The sequence below is a fragment of the Dipodomys merriami genome, unplaced genomic scaffold (genome assembly GCF_024711535.1).
Source record: "Dipodomys merriami isolate MVZ:Mamm:240054 unplaced genomic scaffold, mDipMer1.0.p SCAF_6, whole genome shotgun sequence".
Taxonomy (NCBI): domain Eukaryota; kingdom Metazoa; phylum Chordata; class Mammalia; order Rodentia; family Heteromyidae; genus Dipodomys; species Dipodomys merriami.
In genome coordinates, this window is record NW_027206179.1 from 65564396 (window position 1) to 65581972 (window position 17577).

At 36.1% G+C, this 17577-nt stretch overlaps 1 protein-coding gene across 3 annotated transcripts in view; it reads right to left on the minus strand.

Annotated features, from left to right (window-relative positions):
• Pan3 (poly(A) specific ribonuclease subunit PAN3) overlaps positions 1–17577 on the minus strand; it is a 147008-nt gene that overhangs the window by 25773 nt on the left and 103658 nt on the right. For 2 of the 3 annotated variants that reach the window (XM_070003057.1, XM_070003056.1), the window contains 7 exons: positions 14544–14648; positions 11720–11777; positions 8558–8719; positions 8226–8342; positions 8035–8136; positions 3774–3939; positions 1890–1980 (listed from right to left, as the gene is read on the minus strand). In XM_070003057.1, coding sequence (XP_069859158.1) covers positions 1890–1980; positions 3774–3939; positions 8035–8136; positions 8226–8342; positions 8558–8719; positions 11720–11777; positions 14544–14648 — 801 coding nt within the window. The remainder of the gene's footprint in view (positions 1–1889; positions 1981–3773; positions 3940–8034; positions 8137–8225; positions 8343–8557; positions 8720–11719; positions 11778–14543; positions 14649–17577) is intronic. The other variant, XM_070003058.1, reaches the window with a different exon arrangement.

Consider the following 17577-nt stretch of genomic DNA (forward strand, 5'->3'; position numbering starts at 1 on the left):
GAAGTGACACTGTGGCTCAAGTGGTAGAGCACTAGCCTTGAGCTGAAGAGCTGAGGGACAGCACTCAGGCTCAGAGTTCAGGTCCTACAACCGGACCGCCCCCCCAAAAAAAATCTACACACATACACACAAGGCAGGGAGGGAGGGAAATAAGACCCTATATAAAAAGGAACAAATTTGCTAAGGCAGAAGATTGCTGCATCTGGGGAAAATTTATCAGTTTATTTCTTCCCTGAACAGGCCACTAGATGCTGCTATCAACCAGGATAGTCTAGCTGCTTAGGGATTAGTGTGGGCACAGTGGAGGGAAAGATGATGTAAAAATTCTTCTCATAATTGACGCAATGAATACCTGTAAGTCTCTGAACTGCATGGCCTGTGTCCATGTATCAGAATAAGGAACACTATGTTACCTTGGACTATTTCTCTTCACTTCCTTTATATTCTAAAATTTTGTCTTGTACTAAGGTCAATCTTTCAAAATAGTAAGTGAAAGTTGAAAAGAGAAAAACAATGGAAAAGTGTGATTTTTGCCTTGCAGCAAACCTGTTAAAAAATATCAAAAACAGGGCTGGGAAGGTGGCTCAGTGGTAGAGTGCTTGCCTTGCATGCATGAAGCCCTGGGTTTGATTTCTCAGCACCACATAAGCAGAAAAGGCCAGAAGTAGTCCCGTGGCTCAAGTGGTAGAGTGCTAGCCTTGAGCTGAAGATCTGAGGGACAGTGACCAGGCCCAGAGTTCAGGCCCCATGACTGACCGGAAAAAAAAAGAAAGAAAGAAAGGAAAAAAAGAAAGAAAGAAAGAAAGAAAGGTAAAAAACAAATGCTTCAGCCCAGTGCTGGTGGCTCACCCATTATCCTAGCTACTCAGGGGGCTGAGATCTGAGGATGGTGATTCAAAGACTCTTATCTCCAATTAACCACCAGAAAATTGGAAGCAGCGCTGTGGCTCAAGTGGTAGAGGGCTCGCTTTAAGCTGAAGAGCTCAGGGACAGCACCCAGGCCCAGAGTTCAAACCCCACAATTGAGCTCCCTCCCATCCCCTCAAAAAACAAACAAACAAACAAACAAAAAACAAATGCTTCAAATCCAGAACTTCTTACACACAAAACATTAAAATTTTCTTATACTGACAGCTGTATATCCTAATGTGAAACACTACACTGCAAAGTGCATGAGATGAAATATTTGCATTTCTTATACAGAGTAATCAAGATGAAAGCAACTATTTTTATTCCTCATTACAGCAGATTTTTTTCCCCCTTTACTTTTGCAGTACTAGGGATCTAACCCAGGCTAGGTTTGGTAGACAAGAATCTTACCACTAAGCTATATCAGGGACAGGTTATTTCCCAATAATTTAACCATAGTAATAATAAATAGGAAAACTGCAAAAATGTGTGCTGTCTAAGTTAAACAATATTACAATGAGGTTAGAGGACAAAATACAAAAGGGGAGTGACAGTTCTTTATTAAACAAAAACTTAGAAAAAAACAGCAATTTATTTAGAAAGTAGTTCTAAACTTATTAATTGGTAGTAGGACAAGTGATGCAAAATTAAAAATAATAGTTCTAATTAAAGTGAAAGATTAGTCATTTAAACTATTGTTAATCCATTAATTCATTATTGTAATTGTTTTACAGTGTGCAACCTTAGAAGATTTTCTAATTGTATATATTTTAAATATATACATGAATTACATAAATACCATGAATCTGAATTGTCTTTAATTCTGTATACTTTAACTTATCTATAAGCTATTCTTTACACTAAGTACATCACTGTTCCTACTCAAAATAAAGTCTAGTTTTAAAACTAGAAATAATTTAAAATAAAAATTTAGTATTTTAAAAAGCTTTAAGAAAGTATCCATGTTAATTCTTACTCACCTGGTACTGAGCCATTAATGCCAATGGATTATTGTTTTGACTGTTATCAAAGGTTAAAACATCAAAAACTCCAACACAATTTACTCGCAACCTTTAAGGACCAGACAATTGAAATAATTATGATGTGTTTCTTACTATATGCTAACATTAGAAAAGAGTTCAAAATACTATTTATTCTAACCTCTATCCCCACCTCACTCCCACATAATTTCCACCAACCATTTTAGAGGTAAGGAAATTAAGGCTCAACAGTATCAGGTGATGTTCCTCCAAATATAAAGAAACGGATAAAGCCAGGATGGAAACTAAAATATATATTTTTAAATTAACAATTTAGATTTCTTTTTACCACCCCCAGATCTTTATTTGTTATACATGAAAAGTAACCAGTTAGCTTGCTAACACTTGCTAAAAATGTACCAGACATTACTCTAAGCATTTTTTCACATATTCGTTCATTTCTTAAGAATTCATGAAACAAGCATCTGAAAAATAACAAAAATGTAGTAAATAATAGTATCTGTCTAATGAACTTGTGGAGGCACAGAGAAGTTGATTAATCTGATATGTAAATAGTAATTAACAAAGCCAGGATAAAGACCCTGGGAACCTGCTATGCAATTCAAGCCAATCCTCAGAATTATAGCATCTCAAAACTCTGGAGAAGGCATGATCTATGTTATTTAATTATATCATTCTCAAAGCATGGGACTCAAGTGGCAGCAACAGCATCAAAGGCATTTTGTGTGTGTGGGGGGGGGGTGGGTGTGTGGGTGAAAACATGCTTTCATTTTATTTTATTGGGGGAGGTTGATAACTGAGTTGTGTGGTCACTCTCTAACGCTTTTGTTTTTTGTGTTTTTTTTTGCTTTGATTATTATCATTTGCATAATCTTTTTTATTTTTATTTTGGTGAAAATACCATACAGAGGGGTTACAGTTACATGGGCAGGATAATGAGTGAATTTCTTATCAAGCACTGTTGCATTTCTTAAAAGTACAAATTCTTGGCTGGTCACGACTAGTGGGCTCAGACCTGTAATCCTGGCTGCTCAGGAGGCTGAGATTTGGAGGAGTTGGAAGATTGCAGAAAATAGTATGTGAGACTCCATCTCCAAAATAATCAACAAAACTTGTTCTGGAGGTATGACTCAATATCAGAGTGCCAGGTGAGAGCAAGCAAGCCAAGCAAGAGCAATGCCTTGAGTTCAAACCCTGGTACTAGCAAACAAACAAACAAACACAAAAAAGCAAATTCTCAGGCCCTACTGCAGACTTACCAGCTCTGAAGGTAGAGCCCAACAATCTGTAGCTAAGCCCTCCAGTAGACTCTGACTCATGCTATAATAATTTGAAAGCCATAATACTACATGAGAAAGTTGTACTGACATTACTTCTCTACTCTTCTAACATTGAAACCCCAAAAATCTTACTGACCCTTGCCAAGATTCCTGGATAATTTTGTTAAGACATTTTGTTAAGACTGTGATCTTTTTAAGAAACTTACAAATGTACTTAACGGTCACAGCAGTTCTTTTGGTTGAAATATAAAAAGGTAGAATTAAAACAAATCATCGCCAAGTGCTGGTGGCTCACACCTGTAATTTTAGCTACTCAGGAGGCAGAGATCTGAGGATTGTGATTCAAAGCCAGCCCAGGTAGGAAAAGTCCCATTATCTCCAATTAACCACCAGAATACTAGAAGTGGCGCTGTTGCTCAAAGTGGTAGAGCATTGCCTTGAGCAAAAGAGCTCACAATAGCACCCAGACCCTCAGGTCAAGCCCCAGGAACCGCCCCCCCCCCCAAAATCATTCTTTATTCATTGTCATAAGTTTAAGTTAGATAGTTAATTTTTAAAAAATCTAAACACAAAATGTGAGTACCTTGTTTTGCCAGTAATCAGAATTTTTGTTGGGTCCATTACTCGACATGCTAGGCCTGCTGTGTGAATGGTACGCAAAGCAGAACTCAATTGGACAATATATGCCCAAATGAGAGATTCTGGCAATAATCCAGCATGCTGTCTGGGCAATGGTCCGTCATGTTGACCTACAAAGCAAATAAAGAATGACATCTTACCATAGGTAATCAACTAAATAGGAAATAGCTAACCAATTAACAAAGAAAATTTAATTATGTTCATGGTATGTATTTGCAATTTCAGTGTATTAGTAGGAATTTATCAAACAAACAAAAAGGTTCCTATGATTGACATAGAGCAGAGCTTTAAGTGAAATGTTATTCCTGGGATCAAAATGATTCAACAATAAACAAGAAGTATTTAAATAATTACTACTGCTGGGTACAATCCACTACTCAGGAGGCTGAGATCTGAGGATTATGGTTTGAAAAGCCTGGGTAGAAAAGTTCATGAGACTCTTTAAGAAAGGCAAAAGTGGCTTGGTACCGTGGCTCACGCCCATAATCCTAGCTACTCAGGAGGCTGAGATCTGAGGATCGTGGTTCAAAGCCAGCGTAGGCAGGAAAAGTCCATGAGACTCTTATCTCCAATAAACCACGAGAAAACTGAAAGTGGCTCAAGTGGTAGAGTGCTTGCCTAGAGTTGAAGAGCTGAGAGACCGTGCCCAGGTCCAGAGTTCAAGCCCCATGACCAACCAAAAAAGAAAAAAGAAAAGAAAAAAAAAAGACAAAAGTGGAGCTGTGGCTCAAGTGGTAGAGTGCTAAGCCTTGAGCATCCAGGCTCAGAGTCAGGAACAGCCAATCAATTAATCAATCAATCAATAAATATTAATATGAGATTGGAGAATGTGGTTAAGGTTATAGAGCACCTGCCTAGCAAGTGCAAGTTCCTGAGTTCAAATCACAATACCATGAAAATTAACCAATTATGATTAAAAAGAGGTGCAGAGGTGAGTACTTAGAATGTGCACAATTCTGGCCTATATTACCATTCAGACTTGTGCAAATTGTTCATGTGGGGCTGGATGGAAACAGAAGTCTCTCCTATCACTTATATCTAAATGTTTATCTGTTCTCTTTTCAACTTCACACAAATGTAAATATGTCATTGGTGTAGAAAAATAAAACATAAAGCCGGGCACAGGTGGCTCACACCTGTAATCCTAGCTACACTCAGGAGGCTGATAGGCGTTATCAGCCTGAGCAGGAAAGTCTGTTCTCCAATAAACCACTCAGAAAATCAGAAGCGGGACTGTGGCTCAAGTGGTAGAGCCTGAGCTGAAGAGCTGAGGAACAATGCCCAGGCCCAGAGTTCATGCCCCACCAAAAAAAAAAAAAAAAATGGTGTGTGTGTGTGTATATAAAATCTGACCTACTCTGAAAATTAATAATTTGTACTCTTAAGAACTCTTAGCAACTCTGACATGACTACCTGCATTTTAAAAATTAGTTTTATTTCTAATAATGTGACTTTACATTAGTATATTTAAATTAATGCATAATACATAAATTAGTTTATTCATAATAATGTGAATGTAAAAAGAATTAAGTAATATTAAGAAACAGTAGGTGCTTAGGTGTTATAAAAATTGAGGGATGAAGGAATGGTTTGAAGAGTACCAGCTTAGCAGGCAAGCCTAGTGCTAGCAAAAGAAGGGGGGAAATTCGAAGATACTTTATAAAATACTGGAGAAAGAACTGATGAAAATATCATCATTCGTACATCAATTGCTGGACACAAAATAATGGAATAAGTTTTTATTTTAAGCTGGAAAAAAATGCTATGAAGGAAGGAATGGTTTATCTGTCAGTATCTGGAGTAAACTCAGAGTAGATAGAAGCTACTGGTATCGGGTCACTGCCCAGACATTCTACAATGTGTAGGAGAGCTTCCACTAAACCCATTATGTACTCCAAATGTCAACAGTGCTGAGGGTTAAAACCAGCTATAAATTAAAGCCAACAGTCACTTCACAGGTGTTATTACTAAAATAAATTTGAACAACCATATTTGTCTATAGGAAAAGTTATACCACATCCCCTTCAACAAAATTATGCATGTGTCTGCAAATGATATGGCAAAAGGAAAAAGCTGACCACACAACCAGACCAGATTTTAATGTGAAACAGCCATATAACCACAACTTACTTTTTCAACTGTCAGTAGGCAAAAAGCAAGGTCATAAGCAAGCAGAAACTTTTAAACAAATAGTATTTAAAGGAGTCACAATCTGAAAGATACTATAATGTGAACTCAAAAATTTGCCTCCTCTTTTTAATTTCTGTAATCTATGTTTTTAAGACAATCTTTAAAAGATTAAAAACCAGAAAATAATGTACTTTCTCCAAAACTGTTTACCTTTTAAATAAACAAATATAATTAAAGTATTTTGGTTCTTTACAAAGTTTTGATTATAAAATGTAAAGTAAATATTGAGGTTAAAAAAAAATCCACTCCATTGTTAGGTAAAGTTCTTGAAAACCATTTTTTTCTTTCCTTCCCTCCCTTCCTTTCCTTCCTTCCTTCCTTCCTTTCTTGTTTTTTTTGTCGGTTGTGGGGCTTAAACTGTAGGCCTGGGCGCTATTCCTCAGCTCTTCAGCTCAAGGATAGCACTCTACCACTTGAGCCACAGTGCCACTTATGGCCTTTTCTGTTAATATGGTGCATGCCAGGCAAGCACTCTACCACTGAGCCACCTTCCCAGCCCCGAAAATAATTTTCTGAGTAATAAGTATCCCTTTATTTATTGGCAGCCACTTTAAAAACTGATTATATTAATAAAAAAAAATGTTTTTCTTGACTTGATGAAGCAGTCATTTCCTGAAATGTTAAGTAAAACAGTGAACAACATCTGTAATAAAATGTTAAAATTACCTGTTTTTGTTTTTTACTATTTTTATCCCAACAAAAAAGATTACATGTTTATTTTTCTTCAGGAATGTAAATGTCTAATTGTTCAGTTTTATTACAGAACTAAACTCTAAAAGTATCTATAGAGTTAGCTTTAAAAAATTCTCTTTAAGTCAGTAGCCTAACAAGGATAAGATAAAACCTGAATTGTCCGTCTTCTTCTATTTTGACATGGATACTTTTAAACAAAAGCTTATGTTTAAGAAAGTAATCATACAAATATCCTCTTGTCACACTAGACTCTAAGGGAATCTAATTATATTGATCAAATATAAAAACATGAGTATTTAAAATAAATCAAAGATACTATGTAACAAAATAATAAGAGCCAAACAATGCTAAAGGAGAAAAAAATAAACCAAGAACACAAAGGAATATACCATAGATTTGTCATGTTTATTCTGGTTGTGAAGCCATAAATACTTTGTCTTTTCAAGTCAACTTTATTCAAAAAGTATTATAATTTAAAAGAAAACTTTGGGGGGGGGCACGCCGAGGGGTAGGGGGAGACATTAGGGCCTAGTAAAGGTTAGGCTGGTATATAATACCACCTGTGTCACACCTACAACCCTTTTTTGCTTTATCCTCCCCATCCCACACATAGGATATCAAATTTATGTCTTGGCTATTCTGGAATGTAATCATCCTATTTATGCTTACTATTTATGCTGAGATGACAGACATGTACCACCATGCTGCTCCCCTTTCTTACTGGTTGAGTTAGGGGCTTGCTAGCTTTTTGTCAAGGCCAGACTTAAAAAAAACATAGTTCTGGGCTGGGAAGGTGGCTCAGTGGTAGAGTGCTTGCCTTGCATGCATGAGGCCCTGGGTTCGATTCCTCAGCACCACATTAAGAACAAAAGCCGGAAGTGGTGCTGTGGCTCAAGTGGTAGAGTGCTAGCCTTGAGCTGAAGAGCTGAGGGACAGTGCCCAGGCCCAGAGTTCAGGCCCCATGACCGGACCAAAAAAAAAAAAAAAAAACAAAAAACACCATAGTTCTCCTGATCTCTACCTGTCAAGGAACTAAGATTACAGGTGTGAACTACTACACTTGACTTTTGGATTAGCAAAACTTTTTGTTAACGTATTCCTAGTTATTTCAAACATCAGATATCTATGACTTTTCCAACACATTGATAGCTCAGAATATATACAACACAATATTTTCTAACTTGTCACAGATCATATCTTTGAGATGTTTCTTTTTTTAAAAGAAGGATCTTAAACTGAATGCTTACATGGATAGATGTGTATTACTTTTCCACAGAGCAAAAGCATTTGTCAACATATAGTTGCTTGCATCTTTTTCTTACCCCACTTTCTCTTTGTGAAATAGGCATCAGCATTAGGGTCATTAAAGTGTCTGCTCATCATAGTTTCTCCTCCAGCATGGAAATCATAGGCAAACACAAGAGCTTAAAATAAAACACAAACTCTTGTTACTGAAATATGGCTTCAAATAATGAAGCTTACCAGCAGGAAAATTTCAGTACAAGTTACTCACAAGGCTCGGAAAATGCTTTAGTGGTAAATACTTCACGAAGGGTTACAATATTTGAGTGTTGGATTTTTTTCCACATATCAACCAATACCATACACTTTGTGTTAACAAGACGAAAACCTACAAAAGAAAATTTTCTACTATAATAAAGTGTAAATGGCACCACTCTGGTATTTCTACCAGAAATGTAAATTGTATGTTATCCATTGATAAGATAATAAACACATTTATTATCCTTTAAATTTACATACTAAATAAATCAGTATATTCAAGAAGGTTGGAATAATCTTAGCCTGAACAGGAAGATTATAAAAAGGAAAATTTATCTTCCTTACCATGTATCCTCCGAAGGCAATATGGCAGATCATCTTTGCTATTTACAGCTTTGTAGCAAGATGTAATATATCCAAAATTACTTGATTTTTGTATCCGGTTTGGGGGTGGCAGTGGTTCTAGAGGGAATAGGCTGTGGTAGCTGTCAACCTCTGTAGGGACTGCTGGAGTAATTCAAGGTAATTTTCAATTGCAGATATTCATAAAATCTCTCACAGTAAGAAGAAAACAAATCTAGTATAAACCATTTAGATGTCACAACAAGCCTGCATTATGGAAGTGTTGATAGTTGTAACAATTTTATACTATACTTATAGCCTTAGTATCAGTAAATATAGGCATTATAAAACAGTCAAAGAACAATAAGGTTCATACACTCAAAAATATTTCCTGTATGTCATCAAATAGCACACTTTTTGTTTCTAAGAAATAACTATTAACAGACTAATGATGAGAAGATGAATACTGAAAAAATTATTAGAAAGTATCACTTGAGATATAAATACCTATTAGTCAACAGTGTAGAAAGGAAGCTTCTCTGATAAAAGGGCAGCAGTAAGACTAGCAAATTGAAAGACACAGAAAAACTGCCAAAAGCGTGGAGGCAAGCAATAGCTGGCAAAGAGAATAGCTGGGCAGCAGAGAACTGTAATACTTAAGGCCTTGGTACAAGGAGCTGTAATACTAAGAGTCCCCAACAGTAGAAATACTCCTCCCACCACAGGATAGGTAACATTTTGCAAACAGAGATCCTTCTTGGGGCAGGAGCTATAGAAGCTTTGCAAACTCAGGTATTGGTACCCAGTACCAATACCTTAATTGTCAGGAGTCTCATACCTGACTCCTGTGCTGCCATCTGAGCAGTCAAAGGCTCAGGGCTGGCTGTTACTGCCACTGTTAACCACTGGTGCTGCAACATCAAAGGGGTCTAGAATAACGCTTTACCTACCTACAATTTTTGTTTTGGTGGATCAAAAGAACCACCCTATAGGTGGGCAACACATGGATTCGTATCTTTAACAGTAAACATGGGCAGACCTTCAAACAATTAACATATGCCTGCTGTCATCTTTGACCATTTTTCTATTAAGCTCTTTATGTTCTTTTTGATATGTAAAAGAATTTTTATATTCTTTCTCATTTGTATAGACTGCAAATGGCTTTTCCAAGGTATTAATTATTCGTTGTTGTTTTGGGGGGCTTTTTATTTTAGTAAAAATACAAATTGTTCCCCCCACCCCCTCTCCATCTCCTTCTGGTGGTAATACTAGTGTCTGAACTCAGGGCTTGCTATACTGTAAGATACTGCCATGCCTCCAGCTCTGTTTTTCACTGGCTACTGTTAGGATAGGGTCTCTTTTCCTACTGTTATTAGAGTGATCTACCTTTAGACCCATGCTACCATTGCAGAAAGTATGTTAAGACTTTCTTGCCTAGTCTGGCCTGGCAATGTGATTGTAAGCTTCCCACACAGCGTGGAATGGTAACTGTGTACCATTCATTCAGTTATATGTTGTGAAGGGATCTCACAGACTTCTCTGCCCTCACTGGCCTTAAACCAATATCTTCCTATTCTCAGACTTTAAAGTAGCTATGATTACAGATGTTAATCACCAGTATTTGGTTTGTCAGTATTTTCTCCTTTGTGTCATGTACAAGAAATCTTTTCCAATTAAAATATTAAATCTATCCACTTATGTTTTGTAGTAGAGTCTTGGGAGTTTTTTAGGTATATAAATTCTTAATCTAAATTAGTCAAATTTTAAATGTAATTTATAACTGATCTAATTTTAGCCTCTCTACATTAAAATACCATTACTGAAAATGGTTTTCTAGATACACAATGTATCTAGGGTCTCTAGTCTGTTTCATTAACTAACTGATCTAATTCTGTATCCCTATCAAATTGTTTTGGTTATTACAGACTTGATGCAAGCCTCTGTTATTTCAATACACACATAAACTTTTTATTTTATATAACAATAAAGTACTTTGGGTAGTTCTGGCTCTTTAGTCTTTCAAAAATTATTATATTGCATGATAAACATTATTAAATCTTGACTAGAATTATACTAAATATAGATGAGTTACAAAAACACACCTTAATCATCATCATCTTCCTTATCAGGAGTACCTCACTGCTGTTGTTCCTTTTTTTTTCTTTTAATGTAACACAGCCTACTAACCTTCCTCCTCTTCTTTCTCCATTGAGATGTTACCTACCCTTAGTTATATTATTTGGTATTGATATTATAATTATATTTGAAGTTCTGGATACCAGTCTATAGAAATTCAACCGATGTTAATTTTCCATGCATCTCTTTTTCTAAATGCTATTATTTCAAATAAATTATAGTTGTATGATTTATAAATAAAAGCCTTATTTTTTATTTTTTTACTTAACTAGGGCCTCATTATTGAAAAGATCAGTCACAAGACATAATAGTCAAAGATACTCCTTTTAAGTCTTTAGCAATCAAGTTAACACACATTGGTTTACACTGAATTCTTGTTTACAATCAGGTATTTTGAGATACCGTAATTAACTTATATAAAGTAAGCTAAGGTAGGAAATTTAACACTCAAAGAATCATTATGGGACAGTCAGAAAAACAAGGTTTAAATCCTAACTTGGGCTGGGTTTGTAGCTCAGTGGTAGAATATGTGCCTAGCAAGGACTGCCCTTGATTCAATCTCAACACAGGGCTGTAGGTGGGTAGGAAGGTGGGTAGGTGGGTGGATAGGTAGGTAGATAGATCCTAATTCAGCAAAACATTTTAAGTCATTAGTTATACAGATAAGGTACTTAAACTATTTCACTTTTTCCCACATGTAAAAATAGAGAAAAAATAATATGCTTATGAGGAATAAAAGATAGGAGGTACATTTTGAGCAGCACACAGTAAAATCAAATGTAATAGTAATTCTGCTTAATAAACTATCAGCCATTAATTTTCAGGACATGATACTACTGAAGTATCCTGTCAATTCTAAAGTTATACAATTAAAATATATAATCTAGAATACTGTTAGAATTAGTTGAAATAAACTAGATAATCAAGATAACTAGATAAGTTTGGAATGCTTCTTAGTAATATATAAAGCATACACTAATAATTATAGTACCCTTTTAAAATGAACACTATCTCAACAAGGATTTTTACCTGGCATGTCTGCTTGATCAATTTGAGCCATTGTTATTAAATGTCTGTTGATCAGCTCCTAAGAAAAGGAAACAAGTATATTGATATTGAAGAAATCCTGAAACCTAGATTTCCTAGTAATTAAGTAATAGGAGAATTAATTTTCCTTTTGGTCAATAACAAACCAGACCAACACTAGATTTTCTTATATTTTTATAACTATACAGTTTATTTTGAAAAGATTGTCAAACTAAACACCAAAGTTACCTGTTTGCCTAAAAGTTACTAAATGCTGATGAAAGAATTACTAACATATATTACAACACACCAACATAACAGGAACCATTGCAATTTATAAAACCTTTTCATACTTACATCAATTTTTGAAATTTGAGCTGCTTAGGTACGAAAACATACTTTTCTCTACCAACCAAAGATAAACTGCACTCACTGTATAGAATGAAATTCTTAACAACAAAGTGGTTCAAATGTGAGCAAATAAACTGACTCCCATTAAATAGACACAAAGCAACAAGTATTAAGAATGCTAAAGATTTATTCTACCAATCTTCCTTATCATTTTTTGCAGTAACTTTTAAAAAACATATTTTTATTTCCTTTAGGTAGTTGTACAGAGGAGTTGCCATTCAACAGAAAGGTTTATGAATACAATGTATCTTGATCAATGTCAACACTGACATCTACCACTCCCACGCCACCCCTTTCCTCACCTTTCTTAATTTTTAGGTTATGTATTGAATTTTGCCATTTATTTGTTGTTGTTTTGGTTTGGTTTGGTTTTTGGCCAGATGCACTCTACCACTTGAGCCACAACCCCACTCCTGGCTTTTCTGTGATTTAATTGGAGGTAAGAGTCTCACAGACTTTCCTGCCCAGGCTAGCTTTCAACTATGACCCTCAGATTTCAGCTAGGATAGCCACCAGTGCCCAGGCTCAATGTTATGCCATGTAACAAAGCAATTTATGTATACAATGCATCTTGATCCTCCCTTATTTTTTGTTATTATTTTGTATTTTGAGGCAAGTTGTAGCCCACGCTAAACTCAAACTAATACGATCCTCCTGCATGAGCCTCTATAGTGCTGGATTACATGTGTGCAATTCCACGCCTTACTTCTGTTAAATATACAAATGTGCACTATGAGTAAACTGAGCAGAGGAGCTGCTATCAATACACCTATTGTGATTCTGCAAGAGCCCAGGTCAGCCAGGTGCAAGGCAGCATAGAGCACTGCTGAGCATGCAACATGCCAAGGAGACCACATTGTCCAGGTCTGTATTCAGAGTCTGACCTTCAGGTCATTATTACTTCATCGTGTTATATTTTGTTCTTCCATATATACTTGTTCCATTATTTCATAATCGGGGCAAAGTGAGAAGTTCAAGTAGTCAATTATTCCCCAAACTAAATAAGACATTTATTCTTCTATAAATACAACCTAATTGTCACCTACAATTATTTTTAAGATAAGAAAAAGTCAGCTGAAGAAACAACTGGTCTGAATCTAAGGAATACTACCATACTTGGGCACAGGACTAGTAGGCAGGTAGTTTTTGGCTGTGGGCAGTGCTAGCACAGTATGACAGCCTAAAGTTGGAGTCCTTCCCTTAATAAGGATATTCAATAATGTGTTATTTTTGTGGATTACAACTCCCAAGAAGTTCAAATTTAGCTTTGCGGTTTTTACCTTGATTACTGTTTCTATTCAAATTTCTCAGATTGCTTTCATCCATACACAGTATACAATGGAAGGGGGCAAACTCTTCTTTAGTAACCTGTCAGGCAACATGACTCATGGAGATACCATGCTTCCTCATGTAGCTCTGCTCTGGATAATCAGGAGGGTTTCCCACTTCTTATATGGATATGGCCACGCGGGCTATCCTCCAATTATCCTCAAAGACTTCTGGGGTGGGCACTTTTTAATATTACTAACTCAAAAGTCATATTTCTAAAGATGTTAAAATATCTAAATTCCAAGCACTAAGTATCAATGGCTCACACCTGTGATTCTGGCTACTCAGGAGGCTGAGACCTGTGGATAGTGGTTTGATGCCAACCCCAGCAGGAAAGTCTTTAGGAATCATATCTCCAATCAGTCATAAAAAATGCAGGAAGTGGAGATGTGGCTCAAGCAGTATAGCACCAAACTTGAGTGAAAAAGCTAGGGACAGCACCCAGGGTGAATTCAAGCCCAATACTCACACAACTCCCACATGTATGTATGGTATGTATGTGTGTATGCATGTATGTTTTAGTTCTGATATATCACAAACCATAAGACTAGTAAATTCTATGGACGAAAACCACAAGCCCACCACTACTAAGTTGATAAATTCATTCTAAAATCACCGCACAATGTCTAAGGAGATAACTTAGTAATAGAACACTTGTTTTCTAACTCCAGCATTGGGGGAAAAAAAAGAGACAATGATTGTACTAGTCAAACCTACTTCTTCAAAGCAAAACTATTTCTTAATGAGTATAAAATGAAACTCTAGATATAAAATATCTAGTTATTATTGAAAAAACAAAACTGATTAGGTCACTTTAATGCCAAATCTATACCTGCTAGCAAAAAACTTTAGAAGTCATTTAAATATACATATACTTCTAAAAGTCTTTTCAATACAAAGGAAATAAAGTACAGAAGCTTGTTTAAACAGTTATCCTATTATTTTATATTTAGTACATTATTATTTTAACTTCCTGAAAACAGAGCTTAAGTAAATATAAATAAAATACATTCTAAATTCTGTTTGCTTTAGAACAACATATATGACTACACATTCACTCTCTCTCCTACAAATTCTGAAAGCATACCTGTCGGAGTTCATCGGCCATGAAGAATGAAGGTGCATTTGCTTTGGGTTGCATATATGCAACATGAGGTGCAGTTGGAGGATAAATATGATAGTTTGGAAATACCTAAAAAGGGGGAAATGCAATCATCAATTTCTCCTCAAATGATAACCCTTATCATTGTTTTCATGAAAGTTTAATTTTTACATGACTTGTAACATTTTGGTCTATTTAAATATTTAAATGATAGTGAATTAAATAAACTATGTACAGAACAGCTGCTATCAGTATAGTGTTTAAATTAGTTCATTTTTAAAAATGTGGTATTTCAACTATCAATTTTTAAAACTCTAATGAGAAAGAAGACATTTCTTCAGATTTAAGCTCCAATGAGAAGGCCTAAGTAGCTTTTTGATAGAATGTTACATATACAAGCAGCTCACAGATCTGTTTTTTTAAGCAAGGGAAGGGAGGAGGAAGTAGAAATTAAATGTCCTAAGGAAGAGCAAAATAAAGAACATTGCTCTGGCTTTTTGTGGCCAAGATGTGCATTTGTGCTAAAGAATCCCAGCTGCAATAACGAAGAACAACCTATTCTACTCTACCATTCAATTGTTTAAATGAAGAGTGAAGCACCAAAACCTAGACCTCTTCTAAGGAAAGAACAATAAAGTTGCTAAATCTGCTTCAAACTTCTAGTCTTTCATTTCTCCAGTGAAACTCACCTACCACACTTTTTTTTTCTTTTCCCTTGTCATTTTCCCAACTAAAACATACTATTCCTTTCTTAAAAACAAGTTCTCAAAAAAAAAAAAAATTTCTCCTATTTGCAAAAGCCTTAAGCTTTATTCTGTTGTGCCTCTCATTAAGAAGTGACTTTGCAATACATGTAAGACTTCCTTTAACCTGGAACTGCTTTACTTGTGTTAGCGTAGTTTAGCCATCTACTGAATTATCAAACTTGCCAAAAGCATAAAGAAGTGCATAAAAAACATAAAATATTTCATTTCAAAAAAAAAGATCTGTAACAAAAAACCTCTTTAAAAATAAAATGAGCTGCTTCTTTCTACAAGTATGACAAAATATAGTAAAATGCAAACAACTCTACAATATAATAATCCCATCAAAGATAAAACATTGATGCAAAGAACCAAGGGAAGTTGTCATTACTTGACCTTATGGTTGGCACACAGTTTTTTGATAACCTTTCAAAGAATTATGGTCCAAATTTTTTAAAGAAAAATTGTCAGGTACTTCTGTATGATTTACTATTACTTCTATGTATGTCTTTACACTTATTCCTCATAAGATCACAGGTATTACTATTTTCATTTTATAAATACAGAAAGTCTCAACAGTACAAGGATTAGGAACTGTTAAAACCATGGCAGAACTAGACAAAATAATAAACCACTAACACACACACATACACACAAACAGAAAACACAAATGGTCAACATGGTACACGTGCCTGTAATCATAACACTTACAAAGGAAGCTAAAGTTTCAAGTAAGACTCGGCTACACAGCAAGTTCACAGCCAGTCTAAGTTATACAATGAGATCTTGTCTCAAAATAACAGACTGAGCTATAGCTCAGCAGTATAGCACTTGTGTTTAACCTTTGCATATCCCTAGATTTAGTCCTAGCATCAAAATAAAATAAAAGTCAAAAAAACTTGTTTTCTTTTCACTCAAACTACAGTAAAATATTAAGTCTCATAAAAATAAATGCTAATTTAATTTAGAGATAAAAATCTGCCGGGATAGCTTCTCACAACTAACTTAACTGGATTCTTTGCTCCTTGTGAATTTTGTAAGAAAGGGAGTATGTGAATGAGTGTAGGAAAAACACTCCATACCCATCAACCTAGTAAGTAGTAAGCAACTAGGCTGCATCTAACTGACTCACTTGCAAGTAGTAAGCAACTAGGTTGCATCTAACTGATCACACCGTTTAATCTTCCAAACCAAAAAGACTGCCAGGTCACTATTTATCAACAGTTTCTACTCCCTAGCTAGCAGACCCTGGTCATTTCATTACGCTTTCTATTTTGTGCTACATGGCAATGGGCAACAACGAGTTCTTTTATGATTCACTTCTTCATTCAATCTGCATTCCGGAGATGCATCCAGGAGGTGTCAGCCTCAGTCAAAATGCCCACAATTCTAGTACTTGAGAGTCTCAAGTTTGAGACGAAGCTTATACACAAAGCCAGACACTATCTCAACAAAAGAAAAAAGAAACACACACACACACACACACACACACACACACACACACACACACACACACACACACACACACACACACACACACACACACACACACACACACACACACACACACACACACACACACACACACACACACACACACACACACACACACACACACACACCCTCCCCGCCCCCCCAGATGGCTGCAGGATATACTCATGGATAGAAGGCTTGCCTCTTACAGAAACCGGTGGCTCACACCTGTAATCCTAACTACTCAGAAGGCTGAGATGAGGATTGTGGCTGGAAGTCTGCCTAAGCAGTAAGGTCTGCAAGACTCTTACCTCCAATTAACTCCCAGAAAACTGGAAATAGCACTGTGGCTCAAAGTGGTAGAGCACTACCCTTGAACTCAGGGACAGCACCCAACCCTGAATGCAAGCCCTAAAGACTGACACCCCCGCCCCTCCCAAAAAGGACTAACAACAAAACAAAAATGGGGTGGGAGGGAAAGAAAAAAGGACATTTGTAGCCAATCATACACCTCCACCCAAGCCAACATCCCTTTCCCCCCCAAATATCCCCAATCCAAATTAAGAATTTTCACATGTGAATCCAAGTACAAAGAAATGACCCTAAGAAGAGAAGGAGGGGTGGAGGAAAGGATCAAGTTGTAATGAGCCAGTTGTGAGCAAAAAATCAAAACAAAACAAAAAACAAACAACAACAACAACAACAAAAACCCTAAAGGGTAGTGGCAAACAGGCTCTAAATTCAAGCCCAGGTACCAGCACACAAAAAATTGAGAGAAGGGGAGAAGTCTGTTACTGATGGCT